At 34.5% G+C, this 16,493-nt stretch overlaps 1 protein-coding gene across 12 annotated transcripts in view; it reads right to left on the bottom strand.

Moving 5' to 3' along the window:
• The window catches only part of PRPF40A (pre-mRNA processing factor 40 homolog A), a 59,859-nt gene that overhangs the window by 42,166 nt on the left and 1,200 nt on the right, over positions 1–16,493 (bottom strand). For 9 of the 12 annotated variants that reach the window (XM_069577516.1, XM_069577518.1, XM_069577517.1 and 6 more), the window contains exons 2-4: positions 15,724–15,855; positions 2,513–2,593; positions 1,237–1,267 (exon numbers count right to left, since the gene is read on the bottom strand). In XM_069577516.1, the coding sequence (XP_069433617.1) occupies positions 1,237–1,267; positions 2,513–2,593; positions 15,724–15,855 (244 nt within the window). Of the gene's footprint in view, positions 1–1,236; positions 1,268–2,512; positions 2,594–14,295; positions 14,376–15,723; positions 15,856–16,493 lie in introns of all 12 variants that reach the window. The other 3 variants (XM_069577520.1, XM_069577521.1, XM_069577522.1) reach the window with 1 other exon arrangement.

Here is a 16,493-nt window from a genome sequence, read left to right as displayed (position 1 = left end):
AAACAAAACTAAGTACATAGATACTAACAGCAATCAAAAGCAGCTAGTATGAAAATATCAGTAAGAGAGCCAGAGCATTTAAAAACTAAAAAGAAAATGTTAAGGTAATTGTTCAGGATTATTTAGGGTAATAGTAACCAGCTCAAGATATCTAAATAGACCTAGAATACTATTTTAAAGTATATCAGAATATTGTTATAGCTTAAATGATGAAATCCATGAAACATCTTAAAAACATCAACTACGGCCCTCATACTGCATTTTAAACATGTTTCAACTGATAATGTTTAAAAGAAAAAATGTTTTGGCAGAATCATGGGACAAAGTACACCATCTAGAATACATGGAACATTACTTGTGTATAATTGAAGCATTATTATTATACATTAAAGTCATACTAGCTATATTTATAACACTCATAGGTAACCTGCTGGAAAAAAATATGCATTATCAGAGGACTTACAAACTACACAGACCAAGCAGGTACCTAAAAAATGACTGAAGTAGTCCAGAAGGCTGAGAGTACATGCTTGATATCTGAAGTATAGAGTCCCTATTCCATTCCACAGGGTTTGTTGAACACAAATATGGACTCAACCAGAATTTTTTATTCAAATATTCTTTGAGTATCTACTGTACTGAGGACCACTGTAAATATTAAAAGTACAAATCATCCAACTTTAAAATAAATTCAATCTTTGTGTAAAATGATAAATTCAACTTTATATAAGCCTACAGACGTTAATGTTAGCAACCAATTAGTACTTTGGCCACCTCACGCGAAGAGTTGACTCACTGGAAAAGACTCTGATGCTGGGAAGGGTTGGGGGCAAGAGGAAAAGGGGATGACAGAGAATGAGATGGCTGGATGGCATCACCGACTCAATGGATGTTAGTCTGAGTGAACTCCGGGAGTTGGTGATGGACAGAGAGGCCGGGTGTGATGCGATTCATGGGGTCGCAAAGTCGGACACGACTGAACAACTGAACTGAACTAAATTATAAAATGTAAAAACATTGTATGGGCCAAAGTATATCCTATAGACCAAATCTGGTCCCAGAACTCCACACCTAAAATTATGACAATTTCTTATGGATTTAATTATGAACGCTATATAAAAAAAAAATATTGGGAGCTGATTATAATGCCCAGGAGACACTGTTTTATTCCTCATTCGAGGATGGCTGTGACTGTCTATATTAAGTCTAGTATATCACCATAAATGGTATACATACCTGCTGCTACATCCATATTATTTACTCCTGGCTGTAAGAAGAAAAAATGAAATTAGTAACATTTACTTTGCACAAGCTATATTTTATATACAATCCTCATAAAGCATAGTAAATCAACCCCTTCTCTGTATTAATTCTCTAGTCACCGACTCAAAAATTTTGGTTAAGTTTTAATGATCTTGGTTCCCCAAGCTTGCTATAAATTGTTAAAAACAAAACAGTAACCTACAGCTACTGAAGCACTTTAAATGTTTTATTTATATGATCATCAATTATATAAAAGATCCACAATTCTAAGATTCAAAAAGCTGAAAACCTTTTAAGTTTGTCATCAAAACTCATCACAGTGGCCAAAGCTAACCTGAGTAATAGGAATTCTTTAGTCTTATTTATCCCATATCAGAATAAACATCTCTATGTTCTGATTTAGAAATATGTGTTAGAAATTAAAGGGCACTGGCCAAGACCCCGTGGGTATATTATACATAATTATTATATACTATATGCAGTGTACTACTTTATAATATTAAAAACAAACTTTGAAATGTATCTGCCCCGAGGGGTTTTGGAGAAGTCACTGCAAACTTACCATCCCAGTGGAGTATGCCACATCTGTTCATTAAAACTAACCAATAAATAAGTCACACTAATTTTAATATCATAATGATTTCCATATTGCTATACTATCTAATACTATCTAATAGGGTGGTAAGATTATTCAAAAATTTTCTAAGTAATGTGCCATAGCTGAAGTCTCATGAATTGTGGATTTCAAATGAAATCTGATTTCTAAATTTAGGATCCAATATTAAATCACATCACGTCAACTTTTAATCAGCACTCAGTAAAGAATGTCTACTGTTTAAGGTTAGAATGCTACTAGAGCAATTAAATCGGAAAAGGCGATGGCACTCGACTCCAGTGTTCTTGCCTGGAAAATGCCATGGACAGAGGAGCCTGATGGGCTGCCATCTATGGGGTCGCACAGAGTTGGACACGACTGAAGCGACTGAGCAGCAGCAGCAGAGCAATTAAATGCTTCTAGCTAACAAATTATGCTTTTCAGAATTCTAGATTTGCTTAACGTAGAATAACTAAGGATGCACATCTATTATAAACATACAAAAAATGTAAATGCCTGGAATCTAAAAACTTACTTCCTATCTTATAGTACTCGGGAGGTGCTTAAATGACTAACATGAATGTCTACAAAATATATATGCTATTTCAAAAAGAAATCAAAACATCACACAAAAAGTTATTTTCACAAGATTACCGGTAAGGCAGGCTGCATGGAAGCCTGAGACATATGAGACATCATCATTCCAGGCATTACTGAAGACATCATTCCAGGCATCTAGAACAAAAGTAAAAAAAGATTACTATATAAGGCCAAAGCACCTAGTAAGATTTTAAGAATCTATCTGGTTATTAAAGCAACTGTGTACAATTTAAGATTAAAACCCAATGAATACTATACTATATGAATAGCATGCTTAGTAAGTGCTTGTTGAATGAATGAAGTGATTTTATTAACGATCTATTTATGTGTGTGTCATAATTACTTTAACAAATACATTTAAAAGTTTAGATTATGTGTTATTTGTAACCTAAAATTTAAGAATATTAATTTCCTTTTAACTCAAAACCAACGTTTTTCACCTTTCTTTGGAGCAAGGCAAAATTTTTTTTCAGTGTTTCGCACCTTTGTTTTTTAATATCTGTATTAAATAATTTTCATATTCATCTGGTCTTTTTAAAATCGCTAAGTCAAAGGTGCCTGTAACTCACTGACTTTAAACAAATACATAAGTAATAGACTTTTCAAACTCAAATCTATAAAGAAAAACTTAAAGCACATATACACACGCATATCTGAAGAAAGAAAGTATTAGCTTGGTGGCTTAATCTCATCTACCAATGACTGTCAACCAAACCTATGAATGAATCTTCACTACTATGAATAAAAATCACAAAAATTGACACAAATTTCCAAAGGATTTGTCACATATTTAGTACAATCTCACATCATAATTTTAATATGAACAAATGTAAGGAAAACATGAAGAGAGATAAAATTATATAAAACAATCAATCACAAGGTAACCAGTTATTCAGCAGTTTCAAATTAAATGAACAATCTAAAAAATAGGAACAACAAAAAAGAAGGATATTGGTCAACAGGAACATATAAAGCCTACTGAAAGTAGAGGAGAACACTCAAACACTGATGTTTATTACTTGTGAAAGTCAAGTCAACTAATGATGCAAAACCAGGCTAAGTATCATTAAAATGAAGTTGCATGATATTTATGGATGAAAAAAATTAACCAAAAAAGTCTTTTTAGTCCTCAAAACACTTATTGTTTAAACATCACTAAACAAGAACTTGACAGAAAACATGTGACTAAAATAATGTTTTCTTTTTTTAAAGTACAGAATTTCAAAACAAATTACTGACGAGCCTCTACAACCCCATGACTAACAGAACTAGGTTTTATCTCCGCCTTCCTTCAACAGATATACCTGCACAATTAATTCTGCTTTAGGCTAACAGCAACGTATGTTTGAATTCTAAAAGAACTAAGTAACATATTGTGAGGGGAAGCATAGTGGGCAACAGAGAGAAATGGCCTGCTATTAAAATGGTCTGTGTATAAAATCAAAAGCTAGTAACACATCCCCAAACTAGGATTCTAAGCCAAATAGAGAAACTGAAGTTAAAAAACTTAAAGAGAAAAATGAATCAAAGTCTTTTCTCATAAGAATTAAAGACACTGAAGGGAAAAGATAAATTGGGAATATGAGACTAACAGATGCACACTACCATATATAAAATGAACAGCAAGGACTTACTGTACTGTCCAGAGAACTATATTCAACATCTTGTAATAAACTATAATGAAAAATAAAAAAAATATACATATATATGGATCACCAAATCACTGCACTGTACATCTGCAACTAACACAGTATTGTAAATCAACTAGACTTCAATTAAAAGAAAAATAAATTCCACACTAAGCAAATATCAAAATTGTAGCTACCAAGACTTTTGTGGCAACATGTAAAATGCTTATGACTCCATGTTAAGAGGAAAAACTCATAATCAAAACAGTACATAAACTATGATTAAAATTTTGAAACAGAGATGTACATACCATAAAATCTGGAATAAAATTTACCAGAAATGATAATATGGGTTATTTATTTTTCATTCTACTTTTCAAACCTTCTGGAATGATGTCTTTAAAACTAAAGAACCAAACTGAAAGAATTCTGTCCTAATTTTACTTCTTAAAAAAAGGATTAAAGACATTTTAAAAGTAAAATCTCCATCATGCAATCAGAGTATTTCCACATGACAGCAGTACAAACGACTGTACAAATAAATTTAATTGCAAACTGAAATACTATACTTCATTAAGACATCGTGATCAAGGCCCATCTTAAAACAAAGCACAACAGGACTTACATATAACAAAAGTTTTACTAGACCAGGTCAATGAGATAGCAAATAATATCTGAAGAGAATCCGACAGAGTTCTTTCAATTGTTATTCTTCCCACACTTCAGATTTTAAAACGTCTCAAAAATTTGCCTTTATACGTTAGTATTAGTGCTACTGGTTATATGATGAAATTTAATGTCAAATAAAAAGTTAAATTCTCCCTCTGAATCTCTGTACATTTTGAAGGGTAGCAACCAGTTGAAGCCTGTTCATCCTAACAAACACTGGTAAGATTCTTAAATTATGTACAATTGAGTATCAGTCAAGAACCCTGGACTGGGTTGCTATTTCCTTCTCTAGGTAATCTTCCCCAACTCTGGCATCCAACTTGCATCTCTCCTGCATTGGCAGGTGGGTTCTTTATCACTAGAACCACCTGGGAAGCCCTCTAAAAGTAAACAGATCATTAATTTAATTCTAAAGCTAAACTGTGATGTTATTAACATGAAACCAAGGGACAAAAACATAAATACGCAAAGTACTGTTTCTCATGAAAAACTATTACAAGAATCTGATAAAATTAAGAGCTCCTCCAGAGACTTGCACATCATAGAAAAGCTTGTTTCTCAAAGTCTGAAAAATCTATTTTGTGGAACTGCTATGATTTCCACTTTGCATTAATTCTAGGATACACCTAATATGGAGATGCATGTGTCAGCCTGACTGACTGAAGCTGAATTCTTTTGGAGGATTTGTGTTGACTGATGCCAGTCACTTGGCAGCATCATCAATCTGAGATTATTAAATTTTTCTAAGTTACTTGTTTTAACACCACAATGGAATCTAGGCTGCAAGCTTATGACAGAACTGGCTTGTGGTTAAATCCTCAGAAGTGACTTTTTTGCCTTCCCCTTTGCCCAATTAGCAAAGTCGAGACATTTGAGTTGCTTTCCTGTCCCTTTTTACATGGCAGATTACCTTTTGCTTCACAGGCAGGGAACAGCCCTTTGGCATCCCAACTTTATCCACAGACTTCTCATTTTTGTTTGTTTTTTTCTCACTCAGGGCATGTAATATTCTCTTGGCCAAAGAGTTGATTTTTCCAAAAATCCGAACAAACTCTTTGGCCAACACGATATAATGGAATTTCTCATCAATATTGAGATCTTAAGTTCAACGAAGACAGGATGTTCATTAAAAATGGTTAAAGGGAACAATTCTTGCACAGTTGCTACAATAATGCCACAACAAATTCCATAAGCCAGATCCTCTTAAAGCTTCAAAGTGGTAGCTTACACTAAGCTTGCTGAGAAGCACACTATAAAATTACAAATGACTCTGTAGAGCTTCACAAATTTCTACTTAAGCTACTTTAGCAAATATATTAAGTGCTATAATTAAGAATTTTTAGTTGTTAGGAGACAAAGGAAGAATGAGAAGGGTGAAAGGCATACGTGAGATATAAACTAAATTGCCTAAAATATTAAGCATCTAAATATAATGGACACTTCGGCACCTTTAAAAAAATAACTCATACACAACTTGATATGCTTTTTCAAAGTAGGCAATGATTTGTGTGATATGTTTCTATTTTTTTAATGATAAAAGTTAAATCAAGAAAATCTCTTGAAAATTCTAAGAATCATCCATTTGTAGAAAATTAAAAAATGAGTAAAAACTAGGAAGCACCACACAATCCACTCAGTCATTCTTAGCATCCTAATTTAGAAAATTTCTCATGTTAGACAAAAACAAGCATGATTCATTGATCACTCTATTTTAATTTTAAAACAAAATTTCAGTAATAAAAGCAATCCTGTTAATGCTATAGCAAATTAGTTACACAAAATGTAAATTAGCCCAATTTTATTATGATATGAAAACAAAAGTGCACATCTTCATGTTGGCACCTCAAATTTTCTTTTCTTCATAATTATTTCCTGAAGCTTCTCCTGTTGGAAAGAAATCACACAACCTAACTTACTTTTTGTCTAAATATTAACTCTTGAATTTGGTTGACTTTTAAAAAACCACTCTTGCTCCCCCTGTAGCTGGAAACTGATAGTTTGAGTCTCGCCTTTATACTTGGTTCCTTTTAAATGTGCTAAAGTTAATTCCACAACACACTCTACAGAGCCTAGTAAGTATAGTATTTACAGACAACTATTTCCTATACCACTAACTTACCTTATATACAAATACATGAATGCAAATTAAGTTTTGAATAAATGTGAAAACTACATCTTTGAATGTAACTAAATGTTCATTCAATTGGAAATATATAGAAATACCTGTTTAAAGCATATTCTTAACAACCCAAAATAAGTGGCTATATTCTGGGACAATCACTTACTTCCTCTTCACCTGCAGTTATACATAAACTCCAGACATCTGTCACTTTCTGATACAACATTTAAACAAAAAAATTGACAATATTTGCAAAACCGCTTCCACATGGAGTAAAATCTTCCATTTAATAAGTCAACTTCCAGTAGTCATTATTAGTTTGCTAAATTCTTTCAACCTAGAGACTTTAGAATCACTAAAATAAAACGCTATTCCTTCAAATTCTAAGGTGTAATGTAATGGCATAATCTCAAACAGCAATACAAGGAAGAAGCCTAGTACAACTATTAAGTATACTCTGGAATCAGACTGCCAGAATTCCTACCCCAGTTGTGTAACCCTGGGCAACTTTCCTTAACCCTCAACTTCCTCACCCACAATACGAGGAAAAACAGTACTCATCTGATAGGACTGTTGTAGAATGAAAGGGAATAACACATGAATACACATACCCACTTAAAGCAGCACTCAATAAATAAAAGCTGTTTCATTACAACTGCTCTCCAACTCATATAAACTATCCCTCATGTTGCCCCTTCTTTATTCCCTAGCTATCTATTAGATAGGAACTTCAGTTCTTTAAAGACATCTAATAAATACTGTCAAACCATCACTTTCAGTAGAAATCAAAACAAGTTAACAAGAAGTCAATCCTAGATTAAGGAACACATTTAGTGCTGGCTCCTCAGTGTCACTTTACAAGTCACCCAACTCTCTAGGCCTTATTATTCCTCTCTAAAATTGGACATTCATCTAGCCAATCCACTTTTTAGTCTGGTTGGATCAAATTCAATAGGGCATACGAAATCAGTTATATACAAACATAGCGATAAAAATCATGATTTTAACACAGATTAGGTATCAGTTCTACTCCCTGAAACCTTACAAAACTATACGAAAAAAGGGCAAGTAAGGAGTTTAAAATATTTAGTCCACTGTCTCTGGTTAAACCCCAAACTTCTTAAATGAAGGTACGGAAAATATACATGACACAAAAACTTAGAAAGGACCTGAATAAAAATGAACTTTTAATTTTTAAAAAGCTCTAAACATACTGGGGACACACACAAATTGTGGTGTTTCATGTCACATACAATTAAAAGATTTATAAAACTTACTCTAGAAAGTCAACGGATTCAAGTCTTCTAGGACACAAGCAAAGAGGGGCATAAGACTATTACTACCCCAAATGCTTTAAACTAGATTTAATATTGTATCTAGCTAAATCATTAGATATTTGTCTACATGAAACTTAATTACACAGATATAGCAGAGACTCAAAACACTTGTAGTAGACAACTTTATGATTAGTTCTTACAACTGCAAAAGAAAGAGTTTAATTGTCTATTTTATTTAACAAAAATATGATAAAAATATGCAATAATCTTAAAACTACTAAAAAATCATCTGAGAATTAACAACTTTGATACCTGAGGACCAAATAAAGTATACCAAGCCCATGTTTTCAAACATAAACTTAATGCTCATTTGTTAATTAAAATTTAGAAAGACTTAGCCCAAACAGATTAGGAGCTAATTATGAAAATTGTTTTAAAAATAAATCTAAGATAAATGAGATGAAAATTTTGTTAAAAAAAAAAAAAAGCCTAAGACAAAGCAAACTACATTTCAGCTCAGTTCTCACTTGCTGGCATGTTTAGTCCTTTAAGAGACTGGGCAAACAGCAACTCTCAGATTTGGGGAATATTCAGATTTCCACTTTAAGTGCAGTGGATTATTAATTAAGAAAGAAGCAGATTTTCTTTCAAGCCCGACATGCAAAGTATCACATATTTAGTGACCACTAACTACAACGAACCTTTTTTAATAAGTAGAAGAAACATGATTACCTGACTAGGGAGAAAAAGGCAAATACAAAATTCATCTTCACTAAATATCCAAATATCTACAAATCTACAACTATCATGACAATCCAATCAACCGTTGAAAGATGAGAAAACCCAGTTTGGCCAGGCATCTCAGTAATTCCTTAAGTTCCCTGAGTGCAGGGTACACATACAGCGTCTTTGTACTGATGCATAGTCAAAAAGAGGCTTAACATCTACTGACTAAAATGGACAATGTCTACTGGCTAAACTGACAATGGAAACATGAAGGTATAGAAATAGGAAATAAGAATGCAAGACCAACAACTTTATGAGACATTGTATATCCACAGATTCCTACTTATAAACCTTTACAACTTAGGCCAATTATTTCTACAAAAACTCTAGTACACAGCTGTGTGTACATATATAGGTGCCAACTCTGTAAAATCTACTGATTTACTACTTTATAATGACCAGAAGTAATGCCATCAAAATTTCTAATAAATCCAGTTTAAAAATCAACAAGTTAGCCTGTTCTTTCCTTTCTCCTTTATTTTGGATCGTGCCTTGTAGTATGCAGGCTCTCAGTTTCTCCACCAGGGGTGAAACCTGTGCCCCTACCCCTGCAGTGGAAGCACACACTTAACTATTGGACCACCAGGGAAGTCCTTTTATTCACTTTCCTTTTTGATCCCACCATTAATGAATACATTTGTTGCACTTTACAAGCTGTTACATTTATGTGTGTTCAGTCAGTTCAGTTCAGTCCAGTCGCTCAGCTGTGTCCAACTCTCAGTCCAGTTCAGTTCAGTCGCTCAGTCATATCTGACTCTTTGCAACCCCGTGAATCGCAGCACGCCAGGCCTCCCCGTCCATCACCATCTCCCGGAGTTCACTCAGACTCACGTCCATCGAGTCCGTGATGCCATCTAGCCATCTCGTCCTGTCGTCCCCTTCTCCTCCTGCCCCCAATCCCTCCCAGCATCAGAGTTTCTTCCAATGAGTCAACTCTAAGCATGAGGTGGCCAAAGTACTGGAGTTTCAGCTTCAGCATCATTCCCTCTAAAGAAATCCCAGGGCTGATCTTCTTCAGAATGGACTGGCTGGATCTCCTTGCAGTCCAAGGGACTCTCAAAAGTCTTCTCCAACACCACAGTTCAAAACCATCAATTCTTCAGCATCAACCTTCTTCACAGTCCAACTCCCACATCCATACATTACCACTGGGAAAACCATAGCCTTAACTAGATGGACCTTTGCTGGCAAAGTAATATCTCTGCTTTTCAATATGTTATCTAGGTTGGTCATAACTTTCCTTCCAAGGATAAGCATCTTTTAACTTCATTGCTGCAGTCACCATCTGCAGTGATTTTGGAGCCCCTCAAAAATAAAGTCTGACACTGTTTCCCCATCTATTTCCCATGAAGTGATGGGACCAGATGCCATGATCTTTGTTTTCTGAATGTTGAGCTTTAAGCCAAATTTTGCACTTTCCTCTTTCACTTTCATCAAGATGCTTTTTAGTTCCTCTTCACTTTCTGCCATCCAGCCATCTCATCCTCTGTCATCCCCTTCTCCTCCTTCCCCCAATCCCTCCCAGCATCAGTCTTTTCCAATGATTCAACTCTTTGCGTGAGGTGGCCGAAGTGTGTTAATACTTAGTAATTTCAATGTTGCCCTGGACTTCCTTGGGAGCTCAGAGGGTAAAGAGTCTACCGCAATGCAGGAGACCTGGGTTCAATCCCTGGGTTGGGAAGATCCCTTGGAGAAGGGAATGGTAACCCACTCCAGTATTCTTGCCTTGTGAACTCCAAGGACAGAGCAGCCTGGCAGGCTATAGTTCATGGGGTCGCAGAGATTCAGACACAACTGAGCTACTAACACACACACACATACATTTATGTGTGTTAATATGCCCTTTTCTCCTAAAAAAGCAGACTAAATGGGTAAGTGTTCCCAATCCACCATTTCTCACAAATTGTTAAATTTCAGGCAATGTTAATTCTATGCAATGTGATAGACAAAGCAAAATAAACAGACAAGGGGGGCAGTAATGGAAACTGCAGAAGTGGGGGAGGGAAAGATGGCCAAATAAAACTGAAAATACTAGGTAAAAAGTTTTAAAAGGCTTCAGCAAAACTTGACATCTTTAGAAAATACTGCACCCTGTGAATCTCAAGAGGGCCAAAGGGGTACAGTTCATTCTTCCAAAAGGACATAGTCTCCTTAACATCTCTCCAAGTAATCCCCATATACTCAGAAATACTACTTTAGCTGAAGTTTTTGAATAAATTCAGACTTAAATAAGTTACTATGTAAAAATAATGAAACTAAAACCTATCAAAATCTCACTGTATTCATAGGCCAAAAGTTATACCAACACGTTAGGTATGGGTCAATCTATTTTTTAAAATGTACTCATCTGGGTAATATAAATGCATAAAGAAAGTTACCCAGATTCAATAATCTGTAAGCAGACAACCTAAAAAAAGTCTCTTTGTCACTGGCTAATGTTCAATTACACGGGAAGGACTTTGTGAACACCCAAAAATGACAATAACTTAAAAGCAACAACAAATCAACTTATAACGTTAGTCATAGTCAAATCAATCTAAGATACCAATATACTGGATTTTTCTGGAAGGCCTATATTTCAAATCATTTCTCCCTAGGGTATGGAAAAATATGTGGTAAAACTTAAAAGAGATGATCACCAATGAAGTCATACAGACAGAAATACACTTGCCTGTAATTTAAAGTAAATGGAAGTAACTTCTTTAATTTTATTCACCAAACAAAAATTACTTATGTATTTCATCTTATGTATCTTCCATTCTTGTCAAATGAAAAATCAATAGTAAAGGCAGACTCTAAAAATAAGTGGTAACAATGTAAAGTCATAAGTAACTACTGAAAACAGTTACATGTAACTGACTAATCTCCTGGCTTATATTGTAGGAAAGAGTATCTGTGTTTGTTTCATTCATTCAACAAGTAATTTACTGAGCACCTATGATGTGCCAAGAACTGTGCTCAGCACTATAGACTTCTTAAAAGTTCAGATCACAGCCTCTGCCCTCTAAGAGCTTACAATCTATTACTCATTGAAAAGACAAAGCAAGTAAAACCATAATAAAACAAGGCTAGAATAAGTGAAACAGTAAGAGTTATGGGCGGATTATATAGGATTTTATTTTGATAATCTGAAGGGGAGATGTATGCTGGGCAAATTTATTGCTGAGTACCTATTGGAGAAGGCAGGACTTGAAATGGGAGAATTTAGGTAAATAAAGTAAAGTTCACAGTGGTAATGAGCTGGGGGCAGGAGAGCAAGAAAAACACAAGCTTGGTTGTGAAATATCATCACTCAAAATACCATGAGAAGACCAGTCTGAATTCATATTAGGGAATGCAAAGGCATGCAGCTCAGAATCATGCTTTGAATTATACAACAGGAGATCACTGAAAGTTAAGTTGTGGAAAGTAGATGTTAAACTATCCGCACAGGAAAACACTGAAAGTGTTAGGGCAAGGAAATAACTCACTGAAATCTAAAAAGTTTTTGAGGGGACAAGCTTGAGGCAAGAAAACTAGCTAAAACGTTATAACGATATCCAAGGCATGATGCAGCTCAGATAGCAACAGGAATAGAAATAAGGTCTATAAAAACCTGCCTTATTCAATACAAGAACAAGAAAACCCAACTTAAAGAGGAATTATTCATTTATCAATTTTAATGAACAAAAGCAAAAAGAAAAAATACTGAATAACTAGAATTAGGGAGGCATTACTAAAAGAATTTATTTTCTTATATATCAACCCATAAAATCTTATATATATCATCTATCCTTATCAAACGATCTAAATTGAATCATAGGCTGTTAGAGCTGAAAGGGACCTTAATTCTTTTACTCTACTCTTCTCATTGAAAGAAGAGAAAAATTAAGAATTAAAGAAAGGGGAAAAAAACATAGGGAGGAAGACTCTCTTGGGCTTAAGTGAAGACAAAATCACCTGTATAAGGACAGTTTATGTTGTAGAAAAGACAACAGAAGAATAAGATGTGAAAATATTTTAAAGCAAAACATTATTTACAATACACATGGAGAAAGAAGACAGCTTCATACATATCTTAATACACTCTCTTACCGGAAATAACATTTATACAACTTGTAAGGTCCCTTCCAACTATAAGATCCTATAATTCTATAAAAGTAGAAGCAAAACTTTCCCATCTGAAGCTACTGTACAACGAGAAAGGTAAGTTTAACTTACAGGATAAACTTCAAAGAATATTATTAAGCCCAAATGCTTATTACTACTAACAGATTGAGTCTGAATTCTAAAAGGGGCATTCTAGGTTATCTTCTAAATTAAAACAAATGAAAACATACTACTCCTTTAATCAAAATCATTTGCTCTAATTTCAAAAAATACAAACTCTGGCTAATGTAGACTGTTACGTTCAGTCTGCATATTATTTTACAAACAAGTTTTAAAATTTCATGTCATGTTCAGTAGCATTCCAAATACCACAATCATTTAGCAAGTAAGACTGCCACCAATTATAGTCCTCAGCTGGCCCCAGAATGAGATCTTAATGTGAACTAGATAATACACATGAAGGTTCCATAACCTTCAGTTGCAAAGTCTAAAGAATCTGTGAATCAACTTTTTAAAATTGGATGGCAGAACCCTACCAACTTTGTATCACTGCAGCCAACTATATAGGCACCCTGCTTCTTATTATCTTCTGACCACTTACTGCTCACTAACACTTCTGAGGTTGGGTAGAAAGAAGACATGATGCAGAAAGAAAGATCAAGTTTGAGAATTATCAACTTACTTTAAGGTAGTTTTTCACTGGGCTTTAGATTCCTGAATACATGATTATATTATTCATGCCCTCTCAGTCTGCTATAACACCTAAAAAAATTTGTTTTACCAAGATTTGGGCTCCATATTTGTTAGATACCAAGAGGAAAAAAACGGAGTAATCTAATTTAAGGGAAAAAAAAAAAAAGGATTCTCTTGATTTCCTCAAAGCTGGACTCTTAAGTCATTCAATTATCATCCTAAAGAGACAGACAGACTTTTACACATCTAAATAGTCAGGGTAAGCATAAAGGCACAAAAGCTTAAAGGGCATATCCTAGGCTAGGAAAAATGTAGAAGAAAACCACAAGGTAAAAGTATCTGAATGAATGTGTACCAAGTAGCAAATAACCTCACTAGGAAGATGGTCACTATAAAGTAAAGAGAAAGGGCCATAAAGCAAACTGTGACCAGCTTATGTCAATGAGATACATGAATACTTAAAAAATAAAATAATATCTGCATGTTACTCGAAATGACTAGCTGGTATCTTGGCTTTGGTAGTGCAATAGCACCAATACAGCAAGGGTAAGCAGGTCAATCCCTTGCAAAACTTACCTTGATTGGCCCAATGGAAACAGAAGGCCCCAGAAAAGAGAGAAGCATCTGGCAGTAGCAAATTGTTTTATTTTATCTTTCTGTGGAAAGAAACTAATTTTAAATAAGAACCAGAGCATTTAAAGAGTAAATATTTTTTTAAAGCTCATTATCTAGTTAGAGCAGCTCTACTAAGAAAACAAGAAGAGCTCCTTGTTGTTTAGAGATGGAAGGAAACAGAAGAGGAATCAGAGTTGTTTCTCCATCACCTAGGGAGTTTTAAAACTTGTGTCATCCTAAAGTAACATAAATAGTTCTCTTATTTAAAGAACTCCTATAAGTAGAAATTTTGGGCCTGGTGCCTTTGAATAAAGACTTTTATACAAAATTAAGGGCTATATTCCAAATAAAAAAGATAAACCACTTGACATTAAGCCCTTCTACTCTTGAGTTAAAAAAAAAAAAGACACAGAGTGAGCTCCCTTCTCCACTGCAATTTCACCAATTTAACTCAAACCATCAAGGTTTAAATGATTATCAAAGCAAATGATGCCCCCAACTGGCAGAAAGCTCATACCTAATTGACTGGCTTTCCAAAATATTGTTAGCCTAAACAGTTGATTTATCCAGATACTAAATGGAAAGAACCCAGCCACTAAAGGATATGTGTATTACAGAACCTAACGGGGGGCATAAAATTATTTATGGTAACCAAACCTGTTACCTTTCTTCACTGTTTTTCTAGGAATTCAGTTTACTGAATTCATTGAGTCAGCATTAAAATCTTTTGGTCCAAATCACTCCCACAAAATGTCTGTTTATAATTTATGCTGGAGATGAGAGATAGCTAGCTCAAAAGCAGGAGTGCAGAAGCAATAAGCATTTAAGAAAACAAAAAAACAAACTAGTGTAAGTGGAAAATAATCTACCTGTTTGGCACCATCCTATGAAGAACCAAATCAGAGTAGAATCTTCCCACATCCACCCCCACCACACACATCCACACACGACAGGAAGCTATTTCAGAAATAAAATTCATTCTAAGTCAAAGGCCTAAACAATTGCTGTTTTCAGATTCTATGCATGTACAACGTCCACCGACATAAATTGTATTGACATAGCAAATTACTTCAGTTGACATTCTTGGGGGGAGTAAAGCCATTAAACTCAAAAGCTTAGATATACACTGCTACTTTTAAATTAAAAATACAAAATAAAAACAACTCAGTTTTGTTACTGCAGAAAACAAACCTCTTATACAGAAGACTTTTCAATACCATCAAAATTTGATTAGTGTCATGATTATTCCACATTTCACTTACTTAAAACATTATTTTGACATAAAATGAAACAAACAGCTGCAAGTATTGACCCAAATTTTGAAATTCTTTGACATAAGAATACCACAGGCAAAAGTAAACAAATAAATACAAAACAAAACATTCTTACTTGTCCCATTGGTGGTCCTCCCATTGGGGGCATCATTTGTGGCATCATTCCATGAGGTACAGGAGGCATATTTGCTCTCTGACCCATAGGATGCATTCCCATTGGGGCATAATGCATGCCAGGGTGCCCCATCTGAAAAAGAGGGACAATTTAAAAATTTGCCAAGTTTCAATAAATGCTTCTCAAAAATCTGACTCCTACAAATCAGTTTTGTGCATGACATAATATTTGGCTAATGTTCGACTCAATTACTTAGCTTATACTTTCTTGTCTTAAATAAAAGAATCATACCAGTATTTATGAGCTTGAATTTGACCAAACTTCAGAAAAAGGAAAAATTAAAATCAGTACCGGACACCTAATTCATAGTTGTTCTTTTTTTTTTAAGAGCATGCTGATTTAATCAATTGCCAGTTGGCTTGCTAAACTGGGAGGAAATGCATGTGAAGGCCACTTTAACTGTTATGGTGAAAACCACAACTTTGTCCTACTTCACAGATATAAGATAGCCAACTATGTTTATTTTATAACGTCGCATTATCAAGTTCATTTCTAAGCTGATTTTAAGCTTTAGAACGCTGAAAATTTACCCAATTAACTGAGATGAGGGCTGATCTTATAAAAGACAGCGTCGGTACCCGGGGACACTTCACTCCTAACAAACAAACATATTATTTCCTAATAGAATCTCTATTACAGCTAAAATTACTTATGCAAAAAAAAATTTTCCCCCCAAAGACTGAGCTCTGTTATTTACGAACACTAAACGT

Source organism: Ovis canadensis, chromosome 2, assembly GCF_042477335.2.
Source record: "Ovis canadensis isolate MfBH-ARS-UI-01 breed Bighorn chromosome 2, ARS-UI_OviCan_v2, whole genome shotgun sequence".
NCBI lineage: Eukaryota > Metazoa > Chordata > Mammalia > Artiodactyla > Bovidae > Ovis > Ovis canadensis.
The sequence above is the reverse complement of the archived record's forward strand: the minus strand, read 5'-3'. Positions and strand labels throughout refer to the sequence as shown.